The sequence below is a fragment of the Sapajus apella genome, unplaced genomic scaffold (assembly GCF_009761245.1).
Source record: "Sapajus apella isolate SASKATOON/1434 unplaced genomic scaffold, GSC_monkey_1.0 scaffold95, whole genome shotgun sequence".
Taxonomy (NCBI): Eukaryota; Metazoa; Chordata; class Mammalia; order Primates; family Cebidae; genus Sapajus; species Sapajus apella.
In genome coordinates this window covers 843,645-856,586 of record NW_022437035.1, presented here as the reverse complement: position 1 = coordinate 856,586, position 12,942 = coordinate 843,645, and the positions used below count along the sequence as shown (strand labels likewise).

The window sequence follows — 12,942 nt, the reverse complement described above, 5'->3', positions numbered from 1 at the left end:
GTATTTTTAGTAGAGATGGGGTTTCACTGTGTTAGCCAGGATGATCTTGATCGCCTGACCTTGTGATCCACCCGTCTTGGCCTCCCAAACTGCTGGGATTACAGGTGTGAGCCACCGCACCAGGCCACAAATTCGTACTTTATTAAAACATTACGAGATTTTTTTTCTGCAATTTTTTTAAAGCTCATCAGCTATCATTAGTGTTAGCGTAGTTTATGTGTGGCCCAAGACAATTCTTCCAATGTGGCCCAGGGAAGCCTAAAGATTGGGCACTCTTAGATTAAGGGATGTGTGAGAGCAAAAGCTGGGGAGGAAACAGTGTGAGTAGAGAAAAACAAAAAGGCAGTGTGTGGCTGCTGTGAGGGGTTCTTGAACAGGCAGGCACTCACCGTGACAGCACAACATCCTGTGTAGAGCTCTCCCGTTGCTCAACTCTTTGAGGGCAATTATTTCAGAATATGAGTCCCCAGGGGCCAGGGCTTGGGTAGGTCTTTAGTCACCTTTGTGTCCCCAGAGCCTAGCACACAGTGAGTGCTTGGTAAGTTCATTTCTTCCGGCCTGGCACGGTAGCTCACCCCTGTAATCCCAGCACTTTGGGAGACCAAGAGGAAGACTGCATGAGCCCAGGAGATTGAGACCAACCTGGGGGGCAGCATAATGGGACCCCATCTCTATAAAAAATTTTTTTTTAATTAGCTGAGTGTGGTAGTGTGTGTGCCCATAATTCCAGCTACTCGGGAGGCTGAGGTAAGAGGATCCCTTGAGGCTGGGAGTTCAGGGCAGCAGTGAGCTCTGGCCACACTACTGCATTCCAGCCTGGGCAACAGAGTGAAACTGTTTTAAAAGGAAAAAAAAAAAAGTTCATTTCTTTTTTTTGAAACGGAGTCTCGCTCTGTCTCCCAGGCTGGAGTGCAGTGGCACAATCTTGGTTCATTGCAACCTCCGCCTCCCGGGTTCAAGCCATTCTCCTGCTTCAGCCTCTCAAGTAGCTGGGATAACAGGCACTGGCCACCACACCCCGCTAATTTTTGTATTTTTCGTAGAAATAGGGTTTCACCATGTTGGCCAGGCTAGTCTCAAACTCCTGACCTCAAGTCATCTGCCTGCCTTGGCCTCCCAAAGTACTGGGATTACAGACGTGAGCCACTGCGTCCTGCCTAAAAAAGTTTATTTCTTCCAGCAAATATTTATTGAGTTACTATTAAACATCCAACACCAGTGACTGAGAATAACAGTGAACAAAATTAGCAGGTTTCCTGCTGTCTTAGTTCATTTGTGCTTCTATAACAAAATACCCTGAACTGGGTAATTTATAAACAATATAAATTTAATTTCTTTTTTTCTCTTTTGGAGATGGTGGTCTCACTGTTTTGCTCAAACTGGTCCCAAACTCCAGAGCTCCTCTTGCTTCAGCCTGTGAGTAGTTGGGATTACAGGTGTGTGCCATTGTGTCCAGCTCTAGAAATAATTCTTCACAGTTCTGCAGACTCTGAGGTCCAAGATTAAGGCGCTGGCAGGTTCTGTGTCTAGTAAAGGCCCATTCCTTGTAGGTGGTGCCACCTAGATGTCCTCACGTGGTAGAAGGGACAGAAAGGGGATGAACATTGTGCCTTTACATAACAGAAGAACAGAAGGGCAAAAAAAAAAAAAAAAAAAGGCCTATGCTAATTTCCTCCAGCCCTTTTATAAGACACTGATTCATTGATGAGGGCAGAGTCCTCATAACTTCCCAAAAGGCCACACCTCTTATGTATTTGTTTTTGGTTGTGGATATCTTCCACACCCGTGTCTTCATACCACTACAATGGAGATTAAGTTTCAACGTGAATTTTGGAGGGGATACTATAGCCCGTGCCCTCAGGAAGCTTGCAGTCTAGAGACAGTGGCTTGATGCTGTTGTTACTTTTGCCAAGCACTGTGAAGGAAACAAATAGGATGCTGAAGGAAAGTCCCCTCGTTTTGCAAAGTCTTGGTCAGAAAAACCTCTTAAGAAGAGATTTTGAGCTGGGACCTGAATGACTAGAAGGGACACAGCCTTGAGAACAGCAGCCAGGAGAGAGTTCCAACAGAGGGAGCCACACATGCAAACGCTTTGGGGTAGAATGAAGCCTTGATGAGTTAACAGGTTAACTAGACCACAGGTGAGGGCTGCTGAGATGAGGCTAGTGCCCCAGGTTAGGGAAGGCCACAGTAAGGGGTGAGAGCTTTATTCCAAGAGCAGCGGAAACTGAATGGGAATCCATGTGGCTGCTGTATGTAAAGGCGGGAAAGGTGCTGGGAGTGGAATCTGGAGCAGGGACAGGCAGGAGTGCGTGCCACTGAATCCATGGCAGTGATAGGAGGGGAACATGTGAGGGCCTTGAATGAACAGCCTGGGTGTCTTGGAGGCATCTGGGGTAAAAGAAAGGAAGGTAATGAGGCCTCAGCCCAGCCTGGGCGTAGCATACCAGGCCCCAGCTCGGGGCAGGGTTCACATTAGCACCTGCAAAGGGCTTTACAGACGTTCTTGTCCTTAGTACCCACATCACGCTGCAGGCTGGCGTCTGGTGTCCATTTCATAGGGGAAGAAGCAGGCACAGAGAGGCCAGGCGACCCAGCTAGCAGGTGTTCTGCATTGCCCATGCTATTGTGCCTTCCATGGGCCTTGCTGCACGTGGAGGGGAAAGAGGCCAGGAGCAGTGATAGGTCACAACCCAGGAGGGCACAGACAAGCTCCATGCAAGGGCCACATTCTAGGAGGCAAAGCCTGAACTCAAGCCTGGAGGAGTACAGATGAGTGAAAGGGTGTAGCCAGCCCGTGATCAGGGAAGGCCCTGGAAACGGTGGCCTCTGAGCCAGGCCTTGAAGGCTGGGGAAGGTCAGATGTGGGAAGGGAGGAACTTGGGATTCAGACAAAGCTGGATAGGTTGGAAAGGCCAGGACAGATCCCAGGACTAGTGAGTGACCGTTTTAGATGGTGCACGCAGGGACAGAGGGGAAATTGAGCTGGCACAGCAGGAGGGCTCCTAGGGTGGCTCTGCACAGAGCTGGTCACACGGTCTGGGAGAGGCCTGCCAGATGAGGAAACAGTGGGGGCTGGGTTTTCACGTGCTGAGTGAGTGTCATGAGAGAGTAATGGGTGGTGACCAGCAGAGAGAATTCCCTTCCTTTTTAGACTCTGAACTTTGTCCAGATTCATGAGATGGCTGTGGAGGAGGGTCCTGCATGCCACATGCCTGTCTGCCCCCACCTCAGGGCCTTAGCACATGCTGTTCCCCTATCCCCTCTAAGGCATAACCCCACCATTTCCCCCAGCCTAGGTCTCTATTTTTCTCTTGCATTTGCTTGTTTTTGCTGTCCATCAGGATAGTGACTTTGTGTCACTGCTGTATCTCCAGTACATACACCAGGCTTTTGGGAAATATTTGTCAACTGAATGACTGAATCAGACCAAAGTCCCCCCTTTGGGGATGGCCAGACTCATTCCAGCAAGAGGAAGTCAGCTCTTTAGCCCCCACCCACCCAGTGGCACAGTTGAGACTGAAACGCTAGGTCAGGCCCTTTCTGCTCCACCTCACAGCCTGGCAAAGACAGACGAAGAGGTTGCCCAGGGTTGGTGGGGGATGGAGCTTGCGGGAATATTCCTTATGCTACACATCTCACGTGACAGCTCCCTTCTCCTGGCTACGGTCTCACACCCTGGTGGTCCTGGAGTCTTTGGAGTCAAGCAAACCTTCAGGGGCCTCATGAATTCAGATACATGTATCTGTTGAGTGCCTCCCATACGCCAGCCTTGGAATGAAAGCAGGAAGCAAAACAGCCCCTGTTGACCGGGTGGGGTGGCTCACGCCTGTAATCCCAGCACTGTGGGAGGCTGAGGCAGGTGGATCACCTGACATCAGGAGTTCGAGCCGGCCATGGCCCACATGGTGAAACCCCGTCTCCACTAAAAATACAATAATTAGCCGGGCATGGTGGCACGCACCTGTAGTCCCAGCTACTCAGGAGGTTAAGGCAAGGAGAATCGCTTGAACCCAGGAGGCAGAGGTTGCAGTGAGCCAAGATTGGACCACTGCACTCCAGCCTGGGCAACAGAGCAAGACCTTGTCCCTCCTCCTCAGAGCTCCCACCAAAAGAAGGGCTTTGAAGAGTAGGCATGGCGGGCAGTGAGTGCACATGTGGGTCACTAGGCCCAAGAGGAGCAACACTGGAGAAGTGACATCCAAGGGCAGGAGATAGCTCAGACACCTGGGAAGCCAGGTATGTCCAAAGGGACCAGATGTGCAAAGGTCCCCGGGGTTGTGAGGGATCGTGACAAGTGGAGACAAGGAGGCAGAGAATGCCAGGGCAGCAGCCATGAAGGTGATCTTAAGAAATGTGGGACCCTTGGTGCACTGGAGGATTTTCAATTCAGTAGGGCTGACCTGCTTTGGCCGGTGTTTTGGGGCAATCACTGCTATGATAGCAGCCTGGATTTGAGGGGGGTGCTGAAGGATTACGGAAAGGTCCCTGAGCAGCCTCTGCAGGGTCTAGGCAGGAGGCAGTGACACTGGCTCCCGTGAGGGTGGCTGTGGTGGGCTCTGCGTTGAAGGTCTATGACCTCCCTCTGTTTCTGCACAGGGGACTTTGTGCAGCTGCCTGTGCCCATCATCCAGCAGCTCTACCACTGGGACTGTGGCCTGGCCTGCTCCAGGATGGTGCTGCGGTGAGTGGGGCCAGGACTGGGGGCCCAGGTGCCCCCCATCTACATCTCCTGCTCTGGCTTGAGACTGGGATGGGATCCATTGTCCATGTAGTTGTCTTTGGTTAGGGCTTACAGGAGGCCAAGCTTCTACCTGGGCCTAGTCCTACCTGCAAATGCGAGCAAGGCGTGGACCAGGCCTTCCTGGTCTCCATGCTGGTAATGCCTGGGGATTCAGGGTGGCCTGGAAGTCCCAGGTGCCCAGGCCTGGCCCACAAGGCAGCCCCATGACTGTGACAGGAGGCCCTCCACCCCCGTCTCTGGCTTCTGGGAGATGGGTGCTGACCGTTGCGCTAAGGCTGTGTGACTATCTCAGAAACCTGGACAGAGAGCCAAGGGGGACTGCAGCAGTTACCTTGTACAAGAGTTTTCATCTGGCTTCCTGGAACCCCAGGGCAGCTGCACCTTCATCTGTTTTACCTCCTGGAATTCCCAGCAAGATAAAATTCAACAAAAGGGTTCTGTGCCTAAAATTTTGAAAACCACTGATGTGATCCAAGGACCTCATCTTAGAGATGAAGCTAAAGAGGCCAGAGAAGATGGCGACTCGCTCAAGGTCACAAGACACAAGAGATGTGGGAAGCAGAGTTCAGGCCCTCCACTCCAGAGCCAGGATGGTGCCCAGGCAGCCTGGGCAGTATGTGGGCAGGACCTAGGGTCTCATGATGAAGGAGGGAGATTTCTGGGGAATGGGACCTGTGACAGGGGCTCTTGGGCAGTGGGTGGACGGTGACCCAGACCATTTAACCCTTGAGAGCCAGCTGAGCTCCCCAGCGCATCTGCCCACAGGTACCTGGGCCAGCTGGACGACAGCGAGTTTGAGAGAGCCCTGCAGGAGCTGCAGCTGACCAGAAGCATCTGGACCATCGACCTGGCCTACCTGATGCACCACTTTGGTGTGAGGCACCGCTTCTGTACCCAGACCCTGGGCGTCGACAAGGGCTACAAGAACCAGGTGAGTGGCCAGCCACTGGGCCTTCCCGTGTGAGGCCACACAAAGGTATAAGGCCGCCAGGTTCCAGTAGTTGGAAGAGGGAGCAGTCAAGGCCTATACCCCCAGGTAGATACCCAGGTATGCAGAGACCAGGGAGCCAGCAGCAAAGAGGCTAGAGGCAGGATTTGGGAGCCAGTCAGAGCAGGTGACCTTGCAGTCTGGCTTGCCCAGAGGATCTGAGTATTAAGTCCTGGCTGCTGTCCGCCTGCCTTCTACAGCCCTCAGAATGTGCAGAGGCCACTTCCTAATATCCTCAGCACAAGGCAGGTCCAGGGCCTCTGAGAACGTCACTGACCTCATCCAGCCATCATTTGCACTTTTTTTTTTTTTTTTTTTTCACCAGGAGAGTCCGTTTTTCAGCTGGGTAATTAGTAGTCTAGAAGAAAACCAAAATACCATCTTTTCTTTTTTTTTTTTTGCCTTTTGAAAAGTAATGCCAACATAGCCACACCAGCAGAGTGTTCCGTGGACAGCACTTAGCTAAGCCAAGCTGTAGTGGAGCTGCCCCAAGTGGCTCAGCCTCATCCCCCTTGCTTATTCGCTGCAGGCTCCTGCTCAGGCCTGCCAGGGTGTACAAGCCCAAGGGTGACCGATCCTCCCCGGGGGTCGACCTGAGCCCAGCTGCCCACCCCCTCTTAAGCATCCCCTTCATGCCTCTGTCCTACATCCCTGCTCCTGCTTAGGATAGACAGGCGGACTGCACATACCATCTGCCCGGGCAGGTGTGGCTCCTCTGCCCTCTGTCGTCTCTGTCTCCATAACATGCTTTTCAGTTCTTCACCCAAATGGAGTGAATGCAGCCTGAGTGGTGGCCACTCCAGCCCCCTCTTCTCTGTTTAGTCCTTCTACAGGAAGCACTTTGACACAGAGGAGACCCGGGTAAATCAGCTGTTTGCACAAGCCAAGGCCTGCAAGGTGCTGGTGGAGAAATGGTGAGCCCCCCCCACCCCACCTTCCTACTTGTCCTTCCTCCCACACCTGCTCATCCACAGATCTGCAGTGGGGAGGCCTCGGGATGGCATTCAGGAAAGGCTGGGACTCTGGAGCCAGGCAGAACTGACTGTGGCCTCTAGCTTGCCCCCTTGAGCCTTGGTTTATGGAGATCAGTGGAGCTACATGACTCAGGCTCTGGCCAGGGGTAGATCCTGAGCAGGTGCCCGAGGGACAGGTGAGTGAGAGAGACTGCAGCCAGCCCTTGGGCTGCTTGCAGAAAGACAGCATGGGACAGAACACAAGAGCCCTAATGAAAGGGTGATGGGGAGTGTCCTGGTGCAGTGACTGACAAGGGATGGAGAGCAGGGAGGACCCAGTATGTAGGCTACCTAGGAAGGCCTGGCCTCCAGATCTGCCTGCAAGCTGCCGTGACCTTACAAAGGGTCTCCCTTCTCATCTGTGTGCATTGGGGCTGGATTTAGGAAGACCCTGGCTGCAGTTTGCCCAGATGTGAATGGCATTCTTTTCTGGGCTTTGTGGGAGTGGGGCTCAGGCCTGCTGCCTTTAGGTCCTGGGCAGGCTCCCCTGGACACCACTCTTTTCAGATTTCCCCTTTCTTTGTGGATTTATATTTTCATTACTGACATACTATAATCACATGATAGGTGATTTAGAAAATGGTGGGGGTGGAGTCTTCATTCACCCTTGACCACATGGGCACGTTGGAAGGAAAGGGAGCAAATGTTTGTTTAATGGCCCTCAGCTGTTGCAGTCTCTGTTTCTCAGGGGAGAAACTGAGGATGGGAGAGCCACCCAAGGTCACCCCCAGCATTTTGGCCATGCCATGATCTGAACCCATGCTTGTTATTCCTTGAATCCTGTAGCTTTTCCTTCCAGCCCAGCCCCTGCTTTTTCCCTGTAGCTGAAATCCCACTCTTGTACACTGCCACTGGGAACTTAGCCAGCTATTTTGTTTCGAAGACCAAATGGAAAAATGGCATGTTTCCGTGGCCAAGGCAGCAATCCACACTGCCACGTGACTCAGCCGTGGTTGAAGCTGGGCCAGGCCACGTGGTACTGATGCTGCCACTCCTAGGAAGGGCCCCAAGTGGGTGAACAGCCCCCACCCGCAAAGATGCAGGAGCCCCTGGCCTAAAGCTTCCCCTGCCCACAACCCCATCTGCCCTCTGCACCTCTGGGTGTTTTCTTTTTCCTTTTTTTTTTTTTATTTCTTGAGATAGGGTCTTACTCTGTCATGCGGGCAGTGGTGCAATATAGCTCACTGCTACAGCCCCAGGCTCAAGTGATCTTTCTGCCTCGGTCTCCTGAGTAGCTGGAACCACAATCTCGTGCCACCACGCCCCACGCCTGGTAAATTTTTAAATGTTTTTGTAGAGACAGGGTACCGCTATGTTGCTCAGGCTGGTCTCTTAACTCCTGGGTTCAAGCAATCCTCCTGCTTTGGCCTCTCAAGGCACTGGGAATACAGGCGTGAACCACTGTGCCCAGCCCCCTTCTGGGTTTTAATTTCGATTTGCTGCCTGCTGGAAGGCACAGGGTGGGGCAGCACCTTCTGCCAGTAAGGGAGGCTCCAGGCAGACATCACTGCTGAACTGGAGTTTCCACTGGAAGCACTGTGGCCCAGCCCTTCCTGGGCAGCCCCTTCTGCCACAAGGAGCCTTAGGAAAAAAGTAAAATAGCTCTTTCAGATAAGCATTTGGTTTTGAAAGTGTCTAAGCCATGCTTGGCTTAGATTTGGGAGATTAGATTGGGCTGGCAGTTTTCAGTGTAAACCACCCATGATTGAGGAAAGACAGGGCCGGGCAAAAAGAATTCACTAACCAGGCTAGGGCACAGCAGGAGGTGGTTTCTGTGTACTGCTTTAAGTGGCCCTTGACTGGGCCCACCTGGAGCTGACCTACTGTCCCCATGAAGGGCCCAACAGGGCCAGCTCATCTTTGTGCACACTCAGACACACACACCCCCAACCATTCCCCTGCTCGGCTCTAGGCTGAGCCTTGGCCACGGTGACAGAGCAGGGAATTCAGGGCAAAGGGAAGAGGAGCTGATCCCCAAGCTTTGTAACAGAGAAACAGGCACAAGCAGGGATCCAGTTGAGGGATGGGGAATGGGAGCCTAGCAGCACCAGCTGACCCCCCTCCTGCCCACAGCACGGTGAGTGTGCAGGACATCCAGGCGCACCTGGCTCAGGGCCACGTAGCCATCGTGCTGGTGAACTCGGGGGTGCTGCACTGCGACCTGTGCTCCAGCCCTGTGAAGTACTGCTGCTTCGCCCCCAGTGGCCACCGCTGCTTCTGCCGCACTCCTGACTACCAGGGCCACTTCATTGTTCTGCGCGGCTATAACCGGGCCACTGGCTGCATCTTCTACAACAATCCAGCCTACGCCGACCGTGAGTGCTGGCTGGGCCGGGTGAAGCAGAGTGGTCCACATTCACTGTTCTGTATGCCCATTGCCCACGATTCCCACCCATTCAATCTAGCATGGCCAGGGCCTCCTTCCCCCACCTTTTCCCCAAAGCCCCTGCTCCTCCTGGGCTCTTGTCACTGGGGCCACCCTTCGTGCCATGCAGGCAAACCTGCCACAAACTGTGCCAGCCTCCTCTATATCCCGGCCACCCCTTCCTCCCACACCACTGGCCCCACGCCATTGCCCAGGTCCCTGTCTTACCCTCTCATGTTGCACAGGCTGCACCCCTCCCCCAACCCCCAGGATGGCCAGCACATTCCTCAGAAAGAAAAGCCTGGCCAGAGCCAGCCCTTGCTGTAGACCTATCCTGGCCTGCCTACTGCCCTCCGGGCACAGGGAAGGGCTGCCCTGACTCTCATAGACTGGATTCACACAGACACCCTGATCACATAGATTTAACCCATCTATGTGGCCTAGAGCATGTTTCTTCCACTCTCTGGGCCTCACCTCCAACTGCTCAACTGGGGAGGAGTCAGAGAAAGCGCTTGAAGACCAGAATAGGCAAGGAGGACTTCCTGAGGGTGGAGGGCTTGAGCTGAGAGGAGTGGCCAAGCAGGTGGGACACAGACCTCACCCAGCTCCCCCGGACACTGTCGGTGGGGTAGGTCCTCTCCTACAACCCACTGACCCTGTTCTGCCCTCCCCACCCCCAGCAGGAATGTGCAGCACCAGCATCAGTAACTTTGAGGAGGCCAGAACCAGCTATGGCACAGATGAGGACATCCTCTTTGTCTACTTGAACAGCTGACACCAGGAGCCTGGTGTGCCCAGGCCCTCAGACCCCATCCCCACCCCAGCTGGGCCCACTCAGGATGCCCTGGCCCAGGCCTGGGGCTGCTGGGGCTGGAATGTGGAACTGCAGCCTCAGCCCATCTGGCAGAGCCCCGGGAACTCTGGGAGACTGGCACAGCTGCTTTGTCTGCCAGTGCCCTGTGTTGTCATGTCACTCATACCAAGCACCTGCTGGCTGCTGGAAGCATCCCCCAAGACCCCAAGCCTGACTCCAGCTGTACCCACAGAAAGTCCAGCTCCGACAGTGCCCTTGTTGCCTTTGAGCCAGACCCAAGGCAAGGGAGAGGCTTTGTCTCCCCACAGACCGCAGGACTGAGCCTGGAGAGAGAAGTCGCTTGACAGATGCCACTTGTCAGGACAGTATGTGAGTGTCTGAAGACAGCATAGCTGACCCCAAGCCCCCAGCACTGAGGACCCCTCCAGGCTCCTCTCTCCTGGAAGTGCTGCAGATGCCTCCGTGCCCCATGGTTGATGACACCACCACCTCCTGCTCACTCATGGGCCCAAGTTTCTGTGGCTGGCTTCAGGGCATCTGGTCCCTGCCACCCAGCATAGACACACCTCACAGCTGCTTTGCCATGCAGAGCTCTGGGCCCTGGGGACTCTTAAGCCCCCCACGGTCCTCCAGCTCTGTCAGATGGAGGGCTCTCAGGGATGTGACCTGGGCCTGGATCCCACTGGTAGGCCTGATGGCTGGCAGCAGTGTGTGCTCTGGGAATAAACAGCAGCCCTAGCCCCAGAGGATCCCCGCACCCAGGAGGCCTCCCGACACCAGCCTAAATCCTGACAGTGGGGTCTGCCCTCTGAGATGGGGAGCCCCTGGTCCTTTAAGGTTGGCTGCTAGGGCCTGTGCTTCAAAGCAACGGGCAGGGGAAGCCTTCAGCTGCCCACCCAACCTGGTCTTCATACCAGATTGCACAGGATACTGGGTCTCTTCTATCTTGATGGAGAAGAGGGGTTCCTGCCCAGGATCATACAACACAGCAAATAGCATAGAGCTCTTTCCTTCCTTTTTTTTTTGGTTGGGATCAGGGATTGTTTCTTTGAGATTTAAGTTTTCATTTTTGAGGGGTAATGACCTTCAAGTAAAACAGTAATAGCAAGAGTGAAGGTACTTTGGAACCACTAACACCTCTGCACAGGGCAGTTAGCCAGCTCAAGTTCTTTTTCAAAGAAAGGGACTTGGCCAGTGGTTTGAGTACTCGCCCCTTCACCTCACAGACAAGGCAGCTGGCCCAGTCTGGGGAGTCTGCCCAGGACAGTGGTGGAGCTGGGCCTTGAACCCCAGTCTGTACCTAAAAAACTAAGAAAATGGATCATTCTCAAAGGGGCAACAGCGACACCATCCCTGCACTCCTGGTCTTACAGTGCCCAAGGCGTGGCATGGTGGCAGCTGGACTCTCCCCCACCAGGTGGCTCTGGGGGTAGAGGTGGGCTCTGTTTTTAGGAGGGTGTTCATACCACACAGCCAAATTGCTCCTCAGCCCTAGACAAAGCCTTGACCAAGAGGGAGGTGCTGTTAGCTGGGCAGCCCTTCTGGGTTTCAGAGACTGGTGTTGGCTCCAGACTGGTCTCATCTCCATTGCCTTAATGACAGGTGGCCCAGGAGTACCCATGCATAGCAGCTGTGGGGTGTGGGCATCTTCAGATGTTCTGGTAAAATTGTGACATTAGCTGTATGAAGGAAACCAGTGGGAGGAAAGGAAGTTTTCAGGATGGCGAGATTTTATTCAGACGCAGTGCACGTGCTGCTAGAGCTGTCACTGGGCAGTGGCCTTCGTGGAGAGTGGTACCAGCACCTCGGTCCATCCAGGATATTTAGAAACACTCAGTCTCTGGTCCCAGAGGATGGCTTCTCAGGGCATGCCACAAGTTAAAGGTGACCTGCCTGGAAGATGAATGAGAAAGCTGCCCATTCTCAAGACCCATCTGCCTAGGGAGGGTCACAGAGGCAGGATGTAAGCCACACTGTATTGCATTCTTGCATAAGTCATGAAAATGGGGCCAGAGAGGGAGCCTGGACATCAGGGATTTCTGCCCACAGCACATGGCACCCACAGCTGCCCAGCCTGTCCACATGCTGGGGCCCAGCACAGCCCCTGAAGCCACATGGGACAGTGGGCTTTGTTCACTATAGCCACAGGGGGATGAAAGGGATCTTTTGCATTGCAGAGATTTTATATATTTTTTGTTTGTAATGAGCCATTCTCAATAAATTCTCATTGCAAAATGGTAGCAGCCCCTGGCTGGCCTTTGTGACGCTGCATTGATCTGCAGAATTCCTGTCCTCAGGTTCTCAGTATGAGCACACGGGAACCCAGGTCCTTGTCTTGCCATACCCAGTTTAGCTGGGACTGGAATCCTGTTTTCTAGGGCCACATCCATCTCGTTGAGGCCTGGATGCTTGTGCCCAGCCTGGACAGGCAGTGCTGGAGGTAGAGGGGCCTTGGGGCTCAGCTCAACTGAATTGAAACAAATGCAGTTACAGGAGACACAACAAAATGAGGGAGATGTTGAAGCAGTAGAGATGAAAGTGGGTGGGATGGTGAGTCCTGGGTGGGGCTGGCTCCTCAGAGCATGCAGAATTGGGGTTGAGGGAGACAGACGAAGGACTCTGGGAGGGGCCTCATTGGGAACCAAGGGGCCAAGCTAGAACAGAGATCTGAGCCCAAATGCTGCCACACCGGGGCCAAGTGATGGGACTAGCATGGACTTGAGTGTTCATGGAAAAAAACTCAATGCCAGGAAACGGAGGCTGAGATGCTGTGGGGGTAGACCAGTGGCCCCTCCAGTAGCTTCCTCTCGCCCCACTCTCAGCCTCCCTCCTGGCTGCCTGCCCAAACATGTACCCTGAATACTGCTTGAGGCTCTGCCCTGAGCCCCCAGTGAAATACTGTGCTTCCCACAACCCTGGAGAATCTGGTGAGTAGGACGCTCTGTGCTGTTTAGGGCCCCATAGCTTACCAGGACTTGATGTCCACATCAAGCCTTCACAACAGATGGCTGCCTTTTG

At 53.9% G+C, this 12,942-nt stretch overlaps 1 protein-coding gene and 1 pseudogene across 8 annotated transcripts in view; both read left to right on the top strand.

The window, feature by feature from the left end:
• GUCD1 (guanylyl cyclase domain containing 1) overlaps positions 1–12,159 on the top strand; it is a 14,692-nt gene extending 2,533 nt beyond the window's left edge. Inside the window, exons 1-6 of one of the 7 annotated variants that reach the window (XM_032256641.1) lie at positions 4,101–4,239; positions 4,600–4,684; positions 5,510–5,675; positions 6,555–6,646; positions 8,819–9,080; positions 9,791–12,159. In XM_032256641.1, the coding sequence (XP_032112532.1) occupies positions 4,674–4,684; positions 5,510–5,675; positions 6,555–6,646; positions 8,819–9,080; positions 9,791–9,877 (618 nt within the window). In that variant the 5' untranslated portion in view covers positions 4,101–4,239; positions 4,600–4,673 and the 3' untranslated portion in view covers positions 9,878–12,159. The other 6 variants (XM_032256638.1, XM_032256637.1, XM_032256636.1 and 3 more) reach the window with 6 other exon arrangements.
• LOC116535535 lies at positions 10,049–12,162 on the top strand (annotated as a pseudogene). Its single transcript, XR_004262241.1, has one exon. The product of XR_004262241.1 is annotated as an uncharacterized LOC116535535 (transcript).
• Positions 12,163–12,942: the final 780 nt, after the last annotated feature.